At 33.0% G+C, this 16,106-nt stretch overlaps 2 protein-coding genes across 5 annotated transcripts in view; both read left to right on the forward strand.

The window, feature by feature from the left end:
- LOC117110730 (cold shock domain-containing protein E1-like) overlaps positions 1-12,929 on the forward strand; it is a 15,992-nt gene extending 3,063 nt beyond the window's left edge. Inside the window, exons 4-21 of the mRNA XM_033253514.1 lie at positions 444-480; positions 870-966; positions 1,470-1,630; positions 2,822-2,869; positions 3,180-3,280; positions 3,912-4,038; positions 4,927-5,013; positions 5,930-6,102; positions 6,378-6,549; positions 6,961-7,056; positions 7,253-7,297; positions 7,699-7,824; positions 8,080-8,223; positions 8,421-8,593; positions 9,196-9,425; positions 9,783-9,970; positions 10,782-10,945; positions 11,400-12,929. Coding sequence (XP_033109405.1) covers positions 444-480; positions 870-966; positions 1,470-1,630; positions 2,822-2,869; positions 3,180-3,280; positions 3,912-4,038; positions 4,927-5,013; positions 5,930-6,102; positions 6,378-6,549; positions 6,961-7,056; positions 7,253-7,297; positions 7,699-7,824; positions 8,080-8,223; positions 8,421-8,593; positions 9,196-9,425; positions 9,783-9,970; positions 10,782-10,945; positions 11,400-11,544 — 2,314 coding nt within the window. The 3' untranslated portion in view covers positions 11,545-12,929. The remainder of the gene's footprint in view (positions 1-443; positions 481-869; positions 967-1,469; positions 1,631-2,821; positions 2,870-3,179; positions 3,281-3,911; positions 4,039-4,926; positions 5,014-5,929; positions 6,103-6,377; positions 6,550-6,960; positions 7,057-7,252; positions 7,298-7,698; positions 7,825-8,079; positions 8,224-8,420; positions 8,594-9,195; positions 9,426-9,782; positions 9,971-10,781; positions 10,946-11,399) is intronic.
- A 2,747-nt stretch (positions 12,930-15,676) lies between these two features.
- The window catches only part of LOC117110779 (solute carrier family 49 member 4-like), a 24,469-nt gene continuing 24,039 nt past the window's right edge, over positions 15,677-16,106 (forward strand). For 2 of the 4 annotated variants that reach the window (XM_033253576.1, XM_033253578.1), the window contains exon 1: positions 15,692-15,814. The gene's annotated coding sequence lies outside the window, so the exon portion shown is untranslated. Of the gene's footprint in view, positions 15,815-16,106 lie in introns of all 4 variants that reach the window. The other 2 variants (XM_033253575.1, XM_033253577.1) reach the window with 2 other exon arrangements.

Genomic DNA, 16,106 nt, shown 5'->3' on the forward strand with positions numbered 1-16,106 from the left:
AACTCGAGCGTTGCGGTGTTTGGGTGTAATGTACACGATTTTAATTTTCATTCCTTGGTACTTTATTTTTGAATAAGATGCTCCACTTGGCCTCGTTTTGGCTACAATAGTTTAATAATTTGTTATTACCATTACTCATTACCATTAATGAAATAATAGTCAGTCAGAGGGCTCATTAATATGTAATAATATGTATACTTAGCCTGAAGGTGACGCTTTACTACGACGGCCATCTTGGATGGTACGCATACATACATAACTCTGCATTGCTGCGCATCTTGTCAGCACTCTAGTTGTTTAATAGCTCTATGGTTTTAGTACACAAGTAAAATTCACTGCAAAGGTTCAAACCTGCAACCTCAAGGTTAAGAGACCGAAAGCAACCATTTCGCCAACTGCTCCCACAATTATAATACAATTGTTTTTTCTTTTCTAATTAACAGGGTTCTAAGAGAAACAGGACAAGTGGAAAAATTATTGGTTAGTAACTTAATTGCATTGATCTTATTATTGCAGTGGTGTTAATAATTTTTATTATAAAAGGTAAAAAGTAAAAAATAATATTTATGTTTAAACATTGAACTTTTTTGAGCTTCAGAGGTGTGCATTAAAATACAATTAATGAATGTTTGTGAGTTTATGGGAAGGATATTTTTCATTTGTTAAAAGATTCACTGTTCTTTTCAATGAGACTGTGCCAAATTGAATGAAACAGTCCATATTTCAATAAATGTAATTATTTTTATTATTATTAATATTATTATTATTATATTTCTTATTAAATAGTATGATAAAAAAGCACTGACATGTTCAACATTCCAAACAATCTACAGTATATATATATTCATATGTCTGTTTTTATTATCCAGTCTTCGTATGGCTTTCTTCAGTGCTGTGATCGGGATGGAAGACTATTTTTCCATTATAGTGAATTTTCTGACAATGTGGAAGATTTGACAGTAGGAGGTTAGTACAGTAGATGATGTTTGTCAGTTTCATGTGTTTATATAATAGCCTAATTGATCTGTTTTCTTTGTTTCAAATGCTTATGATGAGGGTATATCACACTGATATCTGCTCCATGTTTGCAACTAGGACAGTCCCTGTACCTGAAAAATGATATGAAAAGAATTGTGTCAAATTTGATGAAAATCAGTGTCGGATCCATTCAAAATAGAGAGGACCCAGGGAGGGACTTTACAGAAGACCAACTCTGTCCCACCATGGTTGTGTGGGGGGAGGGAGGTTGGGACTGAGGAAAGAAAATGTATGCTTATGGTGCCTTCAGATAACTGGAAACAGGGGCCTCCCCCCCCCCACAAAACCACCACTACAAATTCATCATTGAGGCCATATGTATCAGCTGATCTATTATTTACAATATACATACATATGGACATACAGTACATATATTTCTTAATTGCATTATCTACCTTATTCTCATCCAATATTAATCTGTACTATTTCAGATGCTGTGGAATTTGAAACGTCCGTTGATAGAAGAACTGGAAAACCTGTAGCTTGCAAACTTGTGAAGCTGAAGAATGGGACCGTATCCACAGAGATATTGAGCGAGGAGAAAGTTACTGGTTACATTGTCAGTGAGGCTAAGCTACCCAAGTCTAGAAATGTAAGATAGTTCAAATAGAAATAACATAATGATATAATTTAATGTGTAAATGTATATATACCGTAGTTTATATGCAAGTGGAGTTGAATTAAATACCTTGGTGGTTAAGATGCTCGCTTTCCAGTCCCAAGGCCCTGGGCTCAATTCTTGTCAGGGTAACAGGATTTGTTCTCACGACCTAAACAATTCCACTCTCTAAGCCTCATAAAGAGTATGTAGAACATCTTGTGTTTACGTTGTCTTGTGAATTGATTTGCCACTTAGAAAAGAGATTAATTTTGCTGTTTAGCATGTCCTTGGCATTGTGCCTAAAAAATAAAGTAATAAGTGAAATAGATATTTTAATAGTAATAATAAATACAACTTGTATAGCGCACATATTCTCTTAAAACGTGCTCAAGGCGCAAGAGACGGAAACATGAAAAAAGAAAAACTTGAACTAGATGCGTGGCAATTTACCCATGAAATGTTCTAAGCTAGAACCAATAAAATGCAGAAGAAACCAGCATCACTGCTTTGTTTACCATCACGTTGAAGACCTCAATGAGAGCTTGCTGGTTCACAACTCACAAAAGCTCTAATGGTACTGGTGTCTGAATGTCCTAACCAATTTAAAAATATATATTTGTAGAGTTTTTGTGTTATTATATATATTATACTAATAATTAATAATCTTATGCAACTTCTAGGAAGTCAAAAGTAATATAACATTGTATAAAACATGTCTACCAAGGGAAAAAGGCACTGAATAGATGAAAATTATATAATGTATTTAAAAGAGAAATACAGTCTGATTTAGCAAGATAATTCTACAGTGGTATTGTTGAAACAATAAACATTCTTATCTGATTTTGTAGCTATCAATGAGGTAATATTTCTATAGAGGGCAGCAGTTATTGAAGACTTTAAATTTGGCAGTACATCTTTTTCATAATGATAAAGAATAACTTTTTTGAGGCAGATATAGAATATATACAACACAGATATTTTGCAAATGCTTCCAGGCAGTATTAAAACTTTTAGTTCCATATCTGGTGTGTCCCTTGATACATCCCATGATTTTATGTGATATCGAAATATCTTGATATTAGGTATCATAATTGTCATGAAATGTTATTAATTAAACAATAATGAATAGATTATTCATAATTTAAGGTGGTTATCTCACTAATATATTGTTTTATTCTTTAGGGGGGAATAAATGGAGAAAGTGGTCAAGTGACTTATGAAATGAATGGGGTAAGTTGGAATCTTTTTATTGATTATTTAATGAATTTTAAGCACATTACGCTTTTCAGTCAGAAAGTTCAAAATAATCTCTTACTGTTGGTTGCCTCCAATTTAAGGTTTTTTATAGTAAAATTTTAGAAATTGTAAACTTATCTTCCACTAGTATGTTGCAGGTGGTCTTTTCCAAACCATGTCTGCAAAGAGACTTCTTTGTGTTGTGATGTGTACCAAATGAGTAAACAAATTGTAATTTGTATAGTTCGTTGGCTCAATACAGACTATATCTATCATTCATAATATTGTATTTTTGTCTTTTCAGGAATGCTTTTTCTTAAATTATATGATTCAAGATGTGGAAACTAAAGACACAAGATTGAAGAAAGAAGATAAAGTTTTGTTCAACATTGCCACGAACAAAAGGTTGGTCACAATGTCAAAACCAATAGAAAACTTTTTGTATTTTTGGATTATTCAAGTGTCTACCCTTAGTGACAGCTATTTTTTAGGCCCAAATTTCTTAATGAATCCACCTAATATGACCCATAAAGGAGCAAAAAGTGTTGAGGTGGATAGCATGAACCATAATATTTAGTATTAGAATTGCTTTGTAAATTTAAAGTTTAAACTTTTAATTGAATTCAAAATTACTGTATGAGCGAATATGTTCCTCTTCAATTAACAAATGCCAGTGGTGGATTCATGGGAGGGCCCTAGCCACCCCCTCCCCCAAATTATAAGGAAAAATTGAGAATTAATTATATTCAAGTGTAAGTCTGAGAGCGCCATTTCCAGCCATCTAGAGGTGCTATGATCATAATTTTTCTTACCTCGACTGTGTGGGTCTAAGGTACCCTCGACCTGTGAAAGTCCCTCCTCCTAGTCCTCCTCCCTTCTATTTAAAATTCATGGATTTGCCACTGGGTGTATAAATATTACTGTTCCTGTACCCTTTGTGAAAGAATTGCCTGCTGAAAGTATTGTTGACATAAAATGAATAATATATAACCATCCACCTAAATGCACACATTATAATTTTCTATTACCTAAACAGAGATGGCAGCGTGCATGCATGTAATATGACATTATTGGAATCTTTTGTTGTGCCTCGGTATCAAGCAATTGTCTGCTCAATGAAGGAATCGTTTGGTTTTCTGGAGAGAGCTGATGTTGTAAAAGAGGTCAGTAACTATAATTTAAGTGTAGTAACAATGTTTCATAGTGTAAACAGTTCCTTTTATTTTTGTCAATTCAAGTGAATATGAAGTATGAAAAGTACGTAAAAGGGTATGCCTGTTAACGGACACTAAAAACAACAAATTTGAAACTTAACATATAAAAGAACAAGAATCTAATTATATATGTATATGCATAACACTTGATTACGTCAATTGTGACGTCATCACTGTAACTCCAGTGTTATTTTCCATTCCAGAACCATGCACTAATTTTTATTAGTGCATGGTTTGACCTTTTCAGTTCATGTGTAAAAGGTCAAAACAACTTTTACAATGTGTCTTGCACCACATTAGGCACTTACGCAAGAGGATGGGGAGCCGTTGACAGTGGCAATTCGGGTTAAGAGCCCAAGTGTTTACTGTGGTCTTCACTCTCTGATGAGCTCAGAATCACCGTCCACTCGTCTTTTAGTCCTGTTGCGTAAAGTGCCTATTGAATATTCTAAGCTATTCTAAATTCTATTTTCTTTTTTTTTTTTTTTTTGTACTGTTTTTATCTTATAATTTATGATTAGATTATTTATTTATTTATTTATTTATTCTTATTTATTTATTTTTATTTATTTATTTATTTTATTTTATTTTTTTATTTTTTTATTTTTTTTTTGTGCTGCTTTTTGATTACTAGGCCTAGATTTTAATTGTATTCTGGATAAATAATAGTTCAAATATGTTAACATAATAACACATCATCATCTTCTTCATTGTCAATCGTTATTCATTCATGATCAACAATCATTATCATCGTCTTTTAGTCCTGTTGCGTAAAATGCCTATTGAATATTCTAAGCTATTCTAAATTCTATTTTCTTTTTTTTTTTTTTTTTGCAGATTTTTTTTCATTACAGTGAATTTGAGGGTGATATAAATGAGCTTGTTTTAGGAGATGATGTTGAATATGACATTGCAATTCGAAATGTAAGTTTTCACTTTTCCTTTATTTATTATAAAAAAAAACCATTCAAAATTTGTATTTAAAAACATTACAATAAATAGTAAAAGAAAGAAAGTCAGGCACAGAAAATCACTATGCAGACATTACAATAGGGATTGCACTTAGGTTGCTAATTTGAATTAGGGAATCAATCTCATTTACCAACAATTTAAAACTATTAATTATTATGTATTCATAGTTTTAGGTGCATGCATTTACTTATATTTATTTTATACTCTTGTGAAACCCTAAAATCTCAATATTATTCTTGTATGTATGTATTACAGTAGTTCATTTTATGCAATTAACATGATATTGTTTCATGATGCTGTTTGAATTTTTTTTAGATACTCTAGTAAGATTAAGACTATTTATAGAGGTGACCTTTCCAGCTTAGCTTATATTCAGGGCACTCTTAAATAAACAAAATCAAAATAATAATAATAATAATATGCTTCATGAACCAAGTCTCATTACTAGGCTTAGGAAGTGGAGATTTTTTTTAGTTGTGATGAAAAAAATCCTGTGCTGAATAGGATTTCAACCCCTGGACCCAGGGATGGGAAGGTAAGCATCTTAACCACTAAGCTACATCTCTACTGCTTGAGAACTTGTGAAATGATAAATGATTGATGTAAAGATAAATATACATTCATACTAAACTACCTTCCCGTTGGTTATTATCCAGCTTTCTATCGCTAATTAATGTCCAAATGACCCATCATATATCATGTACAGGTCCCATTACAATTAAAGACCACTTTTTGGACCAGTGTTGGTCTTTAGCACCTTTGGTCTCTAATGTATGAATTTTAAAAAATGGTCTTTGATTAGATGTAGACCCGTACTTGGCACAGGTTGAAATCAGTGATTACCCTAATAATATCTTAATGTTTATAGGATAAAGAGGTAGCCATTAACATTAAAAAGCTACCACCCGGCACTGTGGTGTTTGAGGAAATATCAGAAGAGAAGTATGTTGGTCACATTTCTAAGGTGATACCGAGATTCAGCAATCGACGTCAAACAGAACCGTTTCCAGGGAAGCTCATATTTGAGACGCCAGATGGAGGGTAAAATTACAATAATATTTTTTACTTAAACCTAAGAGATTGAGTAAAAATAATACAGTTTCTAAATAGTGCAAATCATATTCCACAACATGTAAACATGCTTTCCTGTAGTCATACTATTAATTAAGCTTCATAAACAAAATGTAATGAAATGTAATAACATAAAAAAAATGTTATGAAATGTAATAACATACAGATGTGACAACATTGTGCACCCAAAATAGTTGTTAAACTTTGACAAAATTAGCCAACATTACTTTTTTGTCTCTATTTAGGAAAAGAGAACTTTCATTTGGTGAAAAAGATGTGATAGGAAGTTACACACTAAATGAGGATGATATGGTGGAGTTTCAGATAGCCACAGACAAGAGGGATCTCCTACAGCGAGCTACTAATAGCAAATTCAGGATGGAGACATTTGAAAATATGAAAGAATCCAGAGAAATGGTATTTATTAATTTTTTTTTTAAAAACCGTATTTATAGAGGGTGACCCTTCCAGCGTATCCTAGAAGGTCGGCTGATATTCAGGGACGCTCTTAAATAAATGAAATAATGTGATGCTTTTATCAGCAAAGTCTCTTTATTAGGCTTAGGGAGTGGAGTTGTTTTTAGTTGTGAAAAAAAAAGTCAACCCAAGTCCCACGGATTATAAGGCAAGCATCTTAACCACTAAGCTATTCAACTGCTGGGTGGCCTGATCATTGCAACAGCTTTGTTCTCCTTCAAGCCCAGCACATATTATGCCCAAACATAGTACACAGTATGTTAAAAGTACCAAATAACTTCGAAAATAAATTGTGTTATTACAAGTGATAAGTTTAATTAAAGTATTATATTTTGATTGTATTTTTTAAAGGGTGTAGTTGCAGCGATAAAGGAAGGTTTTGGATTCATTAAGTGCGTGAACCGTGAACCAAGAATGTTCTTCCATTTCAGTGAACTCCTGGAACCGGTAAAGCTCATTGACAATTGCATGGCTTGCTTAGATGGCATGCAAATTTTATGGGTTGTATAATTATAGATTTTGAAATAGGCCTCTACCTCCTCTTTATCACCTCTTCCTTCTTTCTCTTATCCATCACAATATTGATTTGGTTTTTTTTTTGGTTTTTTTTGTCTTTAAATTTTATAAATTTAATTACTTTCAGGGAGATCTTCATATATCTGATGAAGTAGAGTTCACTGTTATTCCAGTAAGTATAAATTTATTTTATCTACTGAATACATTATTTATTTCTATATGTGCTATATGGGCTAGCTATGTCAAAACCAGCATCACTAATAATAATAATAATATGTTATTAATAATTATTATGAACATAATTAAATTTATAAATCTGTGCAATGGCTGAATTTTAGGCAGGCTTAAAATTGTTTAATAATACCAAAACGAAAATACAGTTGAACTTGCCTAAGTAGAATCCAAAATGGCATTGAAAAATTGTTTGAATTAGATCAAATTTGACTTACAGATCGTTAATTAATGGAAAACACAATAATTTGGCATCTAAAGTAAGATTGACTTAGAAATTATTTTAGTTATGCAAGTTTAACTGTAGTTTATTTTAACTTTATTTTTCCTCCGCTTGTATAGGATCCTAATGCTCCAAAGCGACAGATTGCTGTTCGTATCCGACAACTTCCAAAGGGATCTGTAAGCTTTGAAATCGTACAACCGGAACGTATTCAAGGAACTGTGGAAAAAGTACCAACAAATATGGTAACCATTAATAAAAATAGTTCTAATCCATTCAATTCAGTATTTTTTTGGCAGTAACATATTTTTGGTACAAAGGAACTCAATAAAAACCTTAAAAACAAGTAATGATAACTTTTGGTAATTTGAGCAAGTAATAATGACTTTAGTAATTTGATCAAGTAATGATAACTTTTGGTAATTTGATCAAGTTATAATAACTTTGGTAATTTGATCAAGTAATAATGACTTTTGATAACTTGATTTTTCTCTCCATAGTGGGGCAAGAGTCCAGGTAAATGCAGTAAAGATAAAGAACTTGACCGTGGATTAATAAGTTACCAAATGAATGGAAAGAAACAGACTATCGCTTACCATGCTAAAGACACAGATATACGCACACCACCAAACACAGGTGATCAGGTAGGTACAACTGAGAGAAAAATGTACATACAGTAGAACCTCCATTTTATGTATGGTATGGTATTTTGGTAATCTTTGGAAGCAGCATTATGTTCCTTATTTTTGTTTACCTTTCCCAAAAGTAAATTTGAAATGAATTATAAACCTATAAGTTAGTATAATTAGGTAATAATTAACCCATGATAACATTGTTGCAGGTCGAATTCAATCTAGCGGAAGTGAAAAAAGACAGCACGCAGACAGCTGTCAATGTTGTCGTACTAAATCGTGGTGAAGAAACAACAAAGTATGGCTATATATCTGTTCTAAAAGACAGCTTTGGATTCATAGAAACTGAACAACATGATAGAGAAGTCTTCTTCAGATACAGGTAAGCAGATCTTGTATCAGAAAATTGATTTACTGTTGATTATTTTAATTATATGTTTTTTATTATTAATTGGCATTAAATTGTCGTATTGTTGAGTTTGCTTGTTTCCTTCACCACGGAGGTTATGTATTTATCCCTGGCTGTCTGCTAGCAAGATTACACAAACACTAAGGAATAGATCCTCAAAAAATTTAGTGGAATGGTACATAAAATAATCTGAAATCCGATGACTAATTTTCGAGAAAAGTTCAAAGTCAAAGAAATTCCTTTTTTTTTCTTTGAACTTACTCGCGACCGTAAGATATATTAATTAAATCGCCCGTGCACGGCCTCTATATTGTTTGGTGTTCAGGCACAGCTGGGAGGTATTTGCTCTATTGAAATATTTAACACTAAATTAGATACAGTATATCACAGTAAATTTAATTCTTAGGATGTTTAAAGTTATAAAATGCATTGATTTTGCTTCAGTGACATCAGAAACAAAACAATAAAAAATTGACACTCACTAAAGTCATCTATGGTTTCTTGCTTGCTCATTTTAGCTCACAAAAATACTGAAAATATTTAAATAAAAACTTTTATTTGACTTTTATTATCAGTGAGGTTAATGGTGACATCAATGAATTTGAGCTCGGGGATGAGGTTGCGTTTACAATGGTGCGACGCAGCACCAGAGTACATGCCGAGAACATCAGGAAGCTGGCCAAGGGAACTCTTCCCGGTGAGGTAGTGAAGCCGGATGTGCAGCTAGGTCAGGTGGTACGACCACTTCGCAATATTGACCCACAGCAAGAGGAATACGAAGGTCTTGTTCAGTTGATACAGGAAGGTAGGTTGAAGTTATCTAAGTCAATTCTGAAAAAATTCACCCACACTTCTACAAACTATTCACCCAGTGCTGTGCTATCATTGTGGAGAAAGGATATTTATTTACGATTGTCCTGTGCTTTCTTTTTTATAGAAAAGGAAAATGACACAGTATAGTGCATTTGATAAATTGCTGATGGTTAATGCTTAACTATGTTCGATATATGACTATTAAAATTGTTCATATTCTGTATTATTGTAATTATATTATATATGTGGACGGTCTTTTTTGTAACATATTTTTATTGTATTGTGCAGGATCAATCAAAATTAATTAATTACTTCATTAAAAACTTCATAATTTTACTAAATTTTGTAGATGAATCTGAAGGGGAAGTGTACTCATACTGCATCACTGGCCTCACTGATAAACATGAGTTCTTGCAAGCTGGTGATAAAGTGCGTTTTCAGATTGGCGTTTCAAGGACCGATGACAAAGAATGGGCTTGTAACATCACAGCACTTAGAAAGTTTATTCGCAGTAAAGTGGACTCACTCAAGGGACAGGTATGTAACTTTTTTTTTTATTTTTTAAGTCTAATAATTTGCCTATGAACAATGAATATACTAATTGCTTCATAAGTCAATCATCTCCTTAAAAAATTCTTCAAATTAAATCTATAAACTCATTTCTTTGAATGACAGTTGTCAGTTAGTCTTTGTTATTTACTACGTTGCTTGTTATGTTTATTGTTGTTCTTATGTAGCGATGTACTGCTGTCTTTGTGAGAAGTTTCTTATATATGTGACATAGACAAGCCAACCTGTCACTTGTCGCAAATCCTGTTTCAGAGATAGTGGCCAAAACGTGCTGGAATGTCAAAATTCTTTTCTATTATATTGCACTAAACTAACCTTTATATAGCTACACAAATATGCTATATTGTTGTTTTCCCCATTTTCAATGTTAAAACAACAATTTTTAACAATTTTATAATGGTTTCTACCTGAAAAGTGGCAAAAAGCGTAAAGTTTGAAGGACGATTTCTCAAAAATTGTTCTTCAAACAGCTGTATGATGAAAATCCTGTAACTTCATAATGATATTTCAGCTTTAAATGATTCTTTTACCTTTTTGTACTGTTTAACCCTGTATTAATAACTAAAAAATCATTTTTTTTTTCTGTGAGGAGTGACTGGTTTGGCTTGTCTTTGCCACATATATGTGGCTAATTAGAGTGAGCCTTTATCCCTATTCATGTTATTCTTCAGTTTTTTTTAATAAGGTGAATATCTGATAGCAGGGTTATAAATGTACCCTTGTAAAACTGTTGCCAACAGGCTATTATATTGTTTATTGTTGTTATATATTTTTCCAGTATGGATTCATTGACTATGAGATGGAAGAAGGCAAAAAGCTGTTTTTCCACATGAGTGAGGTTCAGGATGGCATTGACCTGCAGGTTGGGGATGAGGTAGAGTTTGTAATGATATGCAACCAGCAGAACGGTCGCTATAGTGCCGTCAATGTTCGCAGACTCAGGTAAGGCATTGTTAATCATGATTTCTTTTCATGATTCTTTTCTACCTTCTTTCACAAACCAGTTTTCAATTTTATTTTTTGAATGTTAGTGCACTAGAGTATATTTCAAATTTTAGGTGCCATCTTTGCCATATCTGAAGTTTTTCTTTCTCTAAATTAAATATATACAGTACATCATTTATCAGTCAACTTAACTCCCTATGACTCTTAAGCATTGTGTTCACTATTGGCAAATCCTTGGCTCTGAGCCTAAAAAAAAAAAATTAAATTACATCATCACATTGCATTCTTTAATTTCAAGTGATGACCTAAGAGTGCCCTCTGTTTCTTTTTACACACATTTTTTTTTTTATTAATTGTCAATAACTTTTTATTTTCAAGCATAGATGCTTTTGGTGATAAAAAAAAAAGTTTATAATTTGTAATGTTATTTTTTATATTTTCTCTATTTTAGTAATCGTCAGCGACCTGAACATCTTGTGCACAAGTTGAAAACGAACCAATCTTTAGAAAAGCGTGGCCCTCGTTTCATCGTCACCAGACAGCCACGTGGCCCAAACGGTACTAAAGGGTTTGAGCTACAACGACAAGTGCCGTAGTCCTGGAGATGATGTGATCACTATCCTGCTAAAAGCATATTGGTAATAACTAATGAGAAGAAGAATGCGTCTTTTAATGTAATTTTGCTACGTATATAATGAAAGTATTCTTTTTTTTTAAATGGAATGAGCCCTTAAGCAATAAAAAGATTTGTTAAGATTGAAGTGGTGCTATGAAAGAAGTACAGTAAATGGATTTCAACAATAACTTCCGTATATTTTAAAATAAAGTTTTCACAGGAGTATTCAGAAAAATGTTTTTAAAATAATATGAACAATTTCCAAAATATATTTACCCCTATTTTATAAATCTCTGCTTTTCATATTATCATTTATGTTGTTTTTATCATGTCTTATATCATGCAAAAATGGATTCATTAAGAGGCCTTGTTAAGTGAAATCTGTGTTAGTTGTCCACCTAATATGAAAATAAGAGTTATTCAATAAATAAGGATATTCAAAAATATATTGGAAGCTTAATTTCTCCCTCACTATCCAAAATTTGTATTTATTTTTGTTTGTTGGTAAATATTGTTTATTGATTGTAATTCTGAAGTAAAAAGTGTATCACAACCTTAGTGGAATGTTTACGTCATTCTTTTCTTTTCTTGGATGGAGCTTCTGAAAGTGATTGACCAATGTATTCTGACTAAAACCATCAAGTTAAGGCTGGCAATTCAAGGATAAGAAATTGTTGACGAGCTTGGCCCGGGTCCTCGTCCTTTATGAGGGTATCAATGACCAGCAGTTTAATACTTCAACCTGACAAAAGCAATTATACCATCTCTGCAAATCTGATCCATGTTCGTTTTTTTTCTGATTGGTTTAATGTCTGAATAATGACATGTAAAAGTAGAACTTTAGGATATTATTTGTAAAGAATATTGCTCTTATCTATCAAATTAAGATCATTTTTCAGTTTGAGACAACTTCATTATTAAATACGATGGTCTGCATCACTAATTACTCATATTCCCTCTTTAGAACCACATTATATACCGTATATCACATGTGCAATTTGTGTAGATTGGATGAAGCTAGAATAATTATATCCCGCTTCATAATATATAGCTGAATTATGCAAGAATAGTAATTGTCATTTTTTTAAATCCAGTGCACTATGTATTATTATTGAATGGTATTGTCAAGTCAACTCCGAATCATGTTTGTAACTTATCGATACAATATGTATTTTTAAAAATCAATGAAGATTCATTCTGTACATGAGAACCTGTAACAGTAAATATTATGTTAATGAGAAAAGAAGGTGTTTCATTACTATAAATAAATGCTTATCTTTTTGTTTTTATGTATGTTATATATATGTGCATGTTCTTAAAAAAGATGGGACAAAGAAGATGAATAAAGGAAAGAATCGACAAAGAATTAAATAGTTTGAAATATTTTTTACATGGCTATTTCCTCCTCCCTTTCGCATTTGTGCCTCTTCATAAATTAAATTTTAGTTTCTTGTGCCTTGAGGTGGTTTTTACTGTGGAAGGCAAAGGTACATGACCATTGAGATATAAAAATAATCAATTTGAATTTAATAATGAATTTGAAGACCAGTCATATATATAATAGAATGTAAAAACAGTTCTTTATAAATGGATTTAAATTCTAGTCATTATACTGTATAAGAAATGTAAAAGCAGTTATTTATATATAGTCAAATCGGTGAAATTTATATAAATAACATTGGTGGATTCAAGGAGCCTTGTCGGACAGGGGCCCTCTAAATTTTTCAACAAAAATTTAAAAAGTGGAGCGAAAAAAAAAATTATATTCAAATTTATGTCTGAGAGTGCCATTTCCGGCCATCTAGAGGTGCCATAATAATAAATTTTCTTACCTCAGCCCCAACCATGGCGGGGCTGAAAAGAAGGAATTCGGACATGGTTGATGTTATGAACTTCAGGCAAACTCCTTACAAACTTGGTAAGGGAACATAACGCTCGGGAAATGTACGAGCGAATAATTAGGAAGTCTACTTACAATGTTTTCTCTAGAACACGAGTTGTATAATAATAATCTTGAAGAATTATGGCAATCGTTTACTCAGGAAATCTTGAAATCAAACTTCTAACGGTATTTTAATGGGCATGACTGCACATTATCAGCTGAGAATTTTTTGTCTATTTATGAGTCTGCCATTACTCTTGATAGTAATTGTAGGGATAGGTGGTGGTACATTTAGGACATTCATGCTGCTGGATGTAATCGTCGACGATTTGCTCGCCGTTATAAAAAAAAGACAGGTCTACTGAGAACTGGAATGCCTTTGTTTCAGTAAGAAATATGTTTGCTCCCTTATTTTTTAATAAGACAAGTTGGATGACTGTCTACCATGCATTAAATGTTTTATTAAGAATAAATAATAGCATGCAGTAACTACGTCCATTAAAAAATAAAACATTATTTTTTTTATTTCCTTTCTAAATAGAGAAATCTACTTTAGTGCCCAGGGGTCCCAAGTCACGTGCAGAGTCCGGGATGGAGACTCCTGGACTCAAGCACTCCCGCGATCGAGCAAGCAAGGATCTTCCGAAATCTCAAGCCGCATGATGATATTTCATGCTTTTACTAGTTTTTACTACTTTGTCTCCAAGTTAGTGACAATCACAATTAATGGTTCACCATGCACACCAAAGTATATTTAGATATCACTTCATTTAAACAGATCTCTCGGATGGATTCTGGTCTTTTTTAAGGTGTCTAAAACGGGCCCCTAGGAAAATTTATTGTGATCGCAACCTGATACCGCCGCACAAATGTAGGCCTAATTGATTTAATATATTGTTTGAGTAACTTTCAATAATATTCAATGGACGAAATATATCTAAATATATAATAAATTTACTATCACTAAAAAATAAATAAATAAATTCACTATTCAATTTCCCATGACATCTGTGTCTAAAATGGCCCCACTACTCTTAAAATATTATTTATCGCTAGGCCTACGTGTTCAGTCAAGTTCAAAACGGGCCCCTTGTTATAAAGGGGTCCATTAGGCTAGTGGTTCCAGGGCCTGACAAAATTGAATTTGTGCAAAACCATCAATACATTCCTGTGGTTATGTTCCTCTTAACTATTTATAACTATCCATTTAAAACAAAATTACGGTAAGAGATTGTTGATACTTCCTCAATTTAAACTTAAAATTAATGACAAAATAGCAAAACAGTGAAATTTTGATATTTTGTCCTACATAATATTGATGGCTCCCACAACATGAAACTTGGTGGTACTGTCAATGGATCAACTGTATGACATTCATTTGACTATTTTAGTATTTATCCTAAAATATTGAACAGCCACCCTCCATGGCGCCCTTTTTTAGACACTTTTCCACTATAATTAGGATTTTATTAGATAAGATAAGATACACCAAAGACGACCATTTGCAGAGCAAAGTGAAAATTTACTACTTTTAAAATAAAGGCCTATAGTGGTTTTAGCGGAGTTTTTTTGTTTGTTTGTTTGGTTTTTTTTTTTCTTTTGTTTTTTTGTTTTTGTTTTTTTTTTATTTTTGTTTTTTTAACAGACTAGGCCTGCATAAAATTAAAGCCGTGGTGTTTTTCATGATGATACATAGACCAATGTGACGTTGAAGTTTTTATTTAATGGATAAAGGCCTAAGACGAGTGCTGCAGGACTTGATGTGTGGATTTTTGGTTTATGAATCAGTAACAGGTGTATTCTCAAGTAAAAGAAAATGCAGATTCTGAATGCATTTCCGAGAATTCAGAAAACAAAATTTCCTGGTGCAGGGCCGCCAAGAGTGGGGTTCTGTAAGGGCAAGGGTTGGTGTGGGCCCTCAGTTACGAGCGCGAAGTGAGAGAAAGATTGCGCATTTGCAAACATTTTTTTTTTTTTTTTTTGACGGTGGGTGGGTGGGGAGGTCCCATTATTAGGGGATCCATGCCATTATTGACGGCCCATGATAGTAATTATTATTTTTTGAAAAAAATATTGGAAACAAAATGCTACCTGCAATTTCTATGGGTCCCCCTCGTAAGCTTGAGCCCCGGGGATCTTTTCCCCGTCCCAATTCCCCATCTCGGTGGCCATGGGTTTGGTGTCAGATCTGGCAAAAATATCAAGAGCCTATAGCGCCACTGGGCGGCGCTCTATAATCTTTGGTACAGTACTGGTTAAAAAACATGCTCGAGTAAGTGCTAGAAGTATACGAGGGAGGAAAAGTGTCGTGTTTAGGACAGGGATTTTGCTAGGGCATAACTTTGTAGGCTGTTAAGGGCCAAGCAATGTGAGTATGCTAGAAAGTATTCTTATAACTTTTCGTTATTGTTGTTAGTTTACCTGAAAACACCTGTATTTTTACTGTAGATTCGTCACTGGCAGTGGTAGTAGTTACAGTGGAGCGGTAGGGAGAGGGGTCCTCTGTAGTAGCTAGTACTCCTAGGCGTAGGCGTAATAGTCCTACTAACTAGCTATGCCCGGACCCTAGGCCTGTCTGTAGAGTAGGCCTAGGCTATAGTGCTAGAAATTATTATAATTATTTCTATAGTTCTTTGCTATATGCCTGGGCTACTAACATC

The sequence above is a fragment of the Anneissia japonica genome, unplaced genomic scaffold, assembly GCF_011630105.1.
Source record: "Anneissia japonica isolate Jap-2015-1 unplaced genomic scaffold, ASM1163010v1 scaffold2756_len2360902_cov194, whole genome shotgun sequence".
Taxonomy (NCBI): Eukaryota; Metazoa; Echinodermata; class Crinoidea; order Comatulida; family Comatulidae; genus Anneissia; species Anneissia japonica.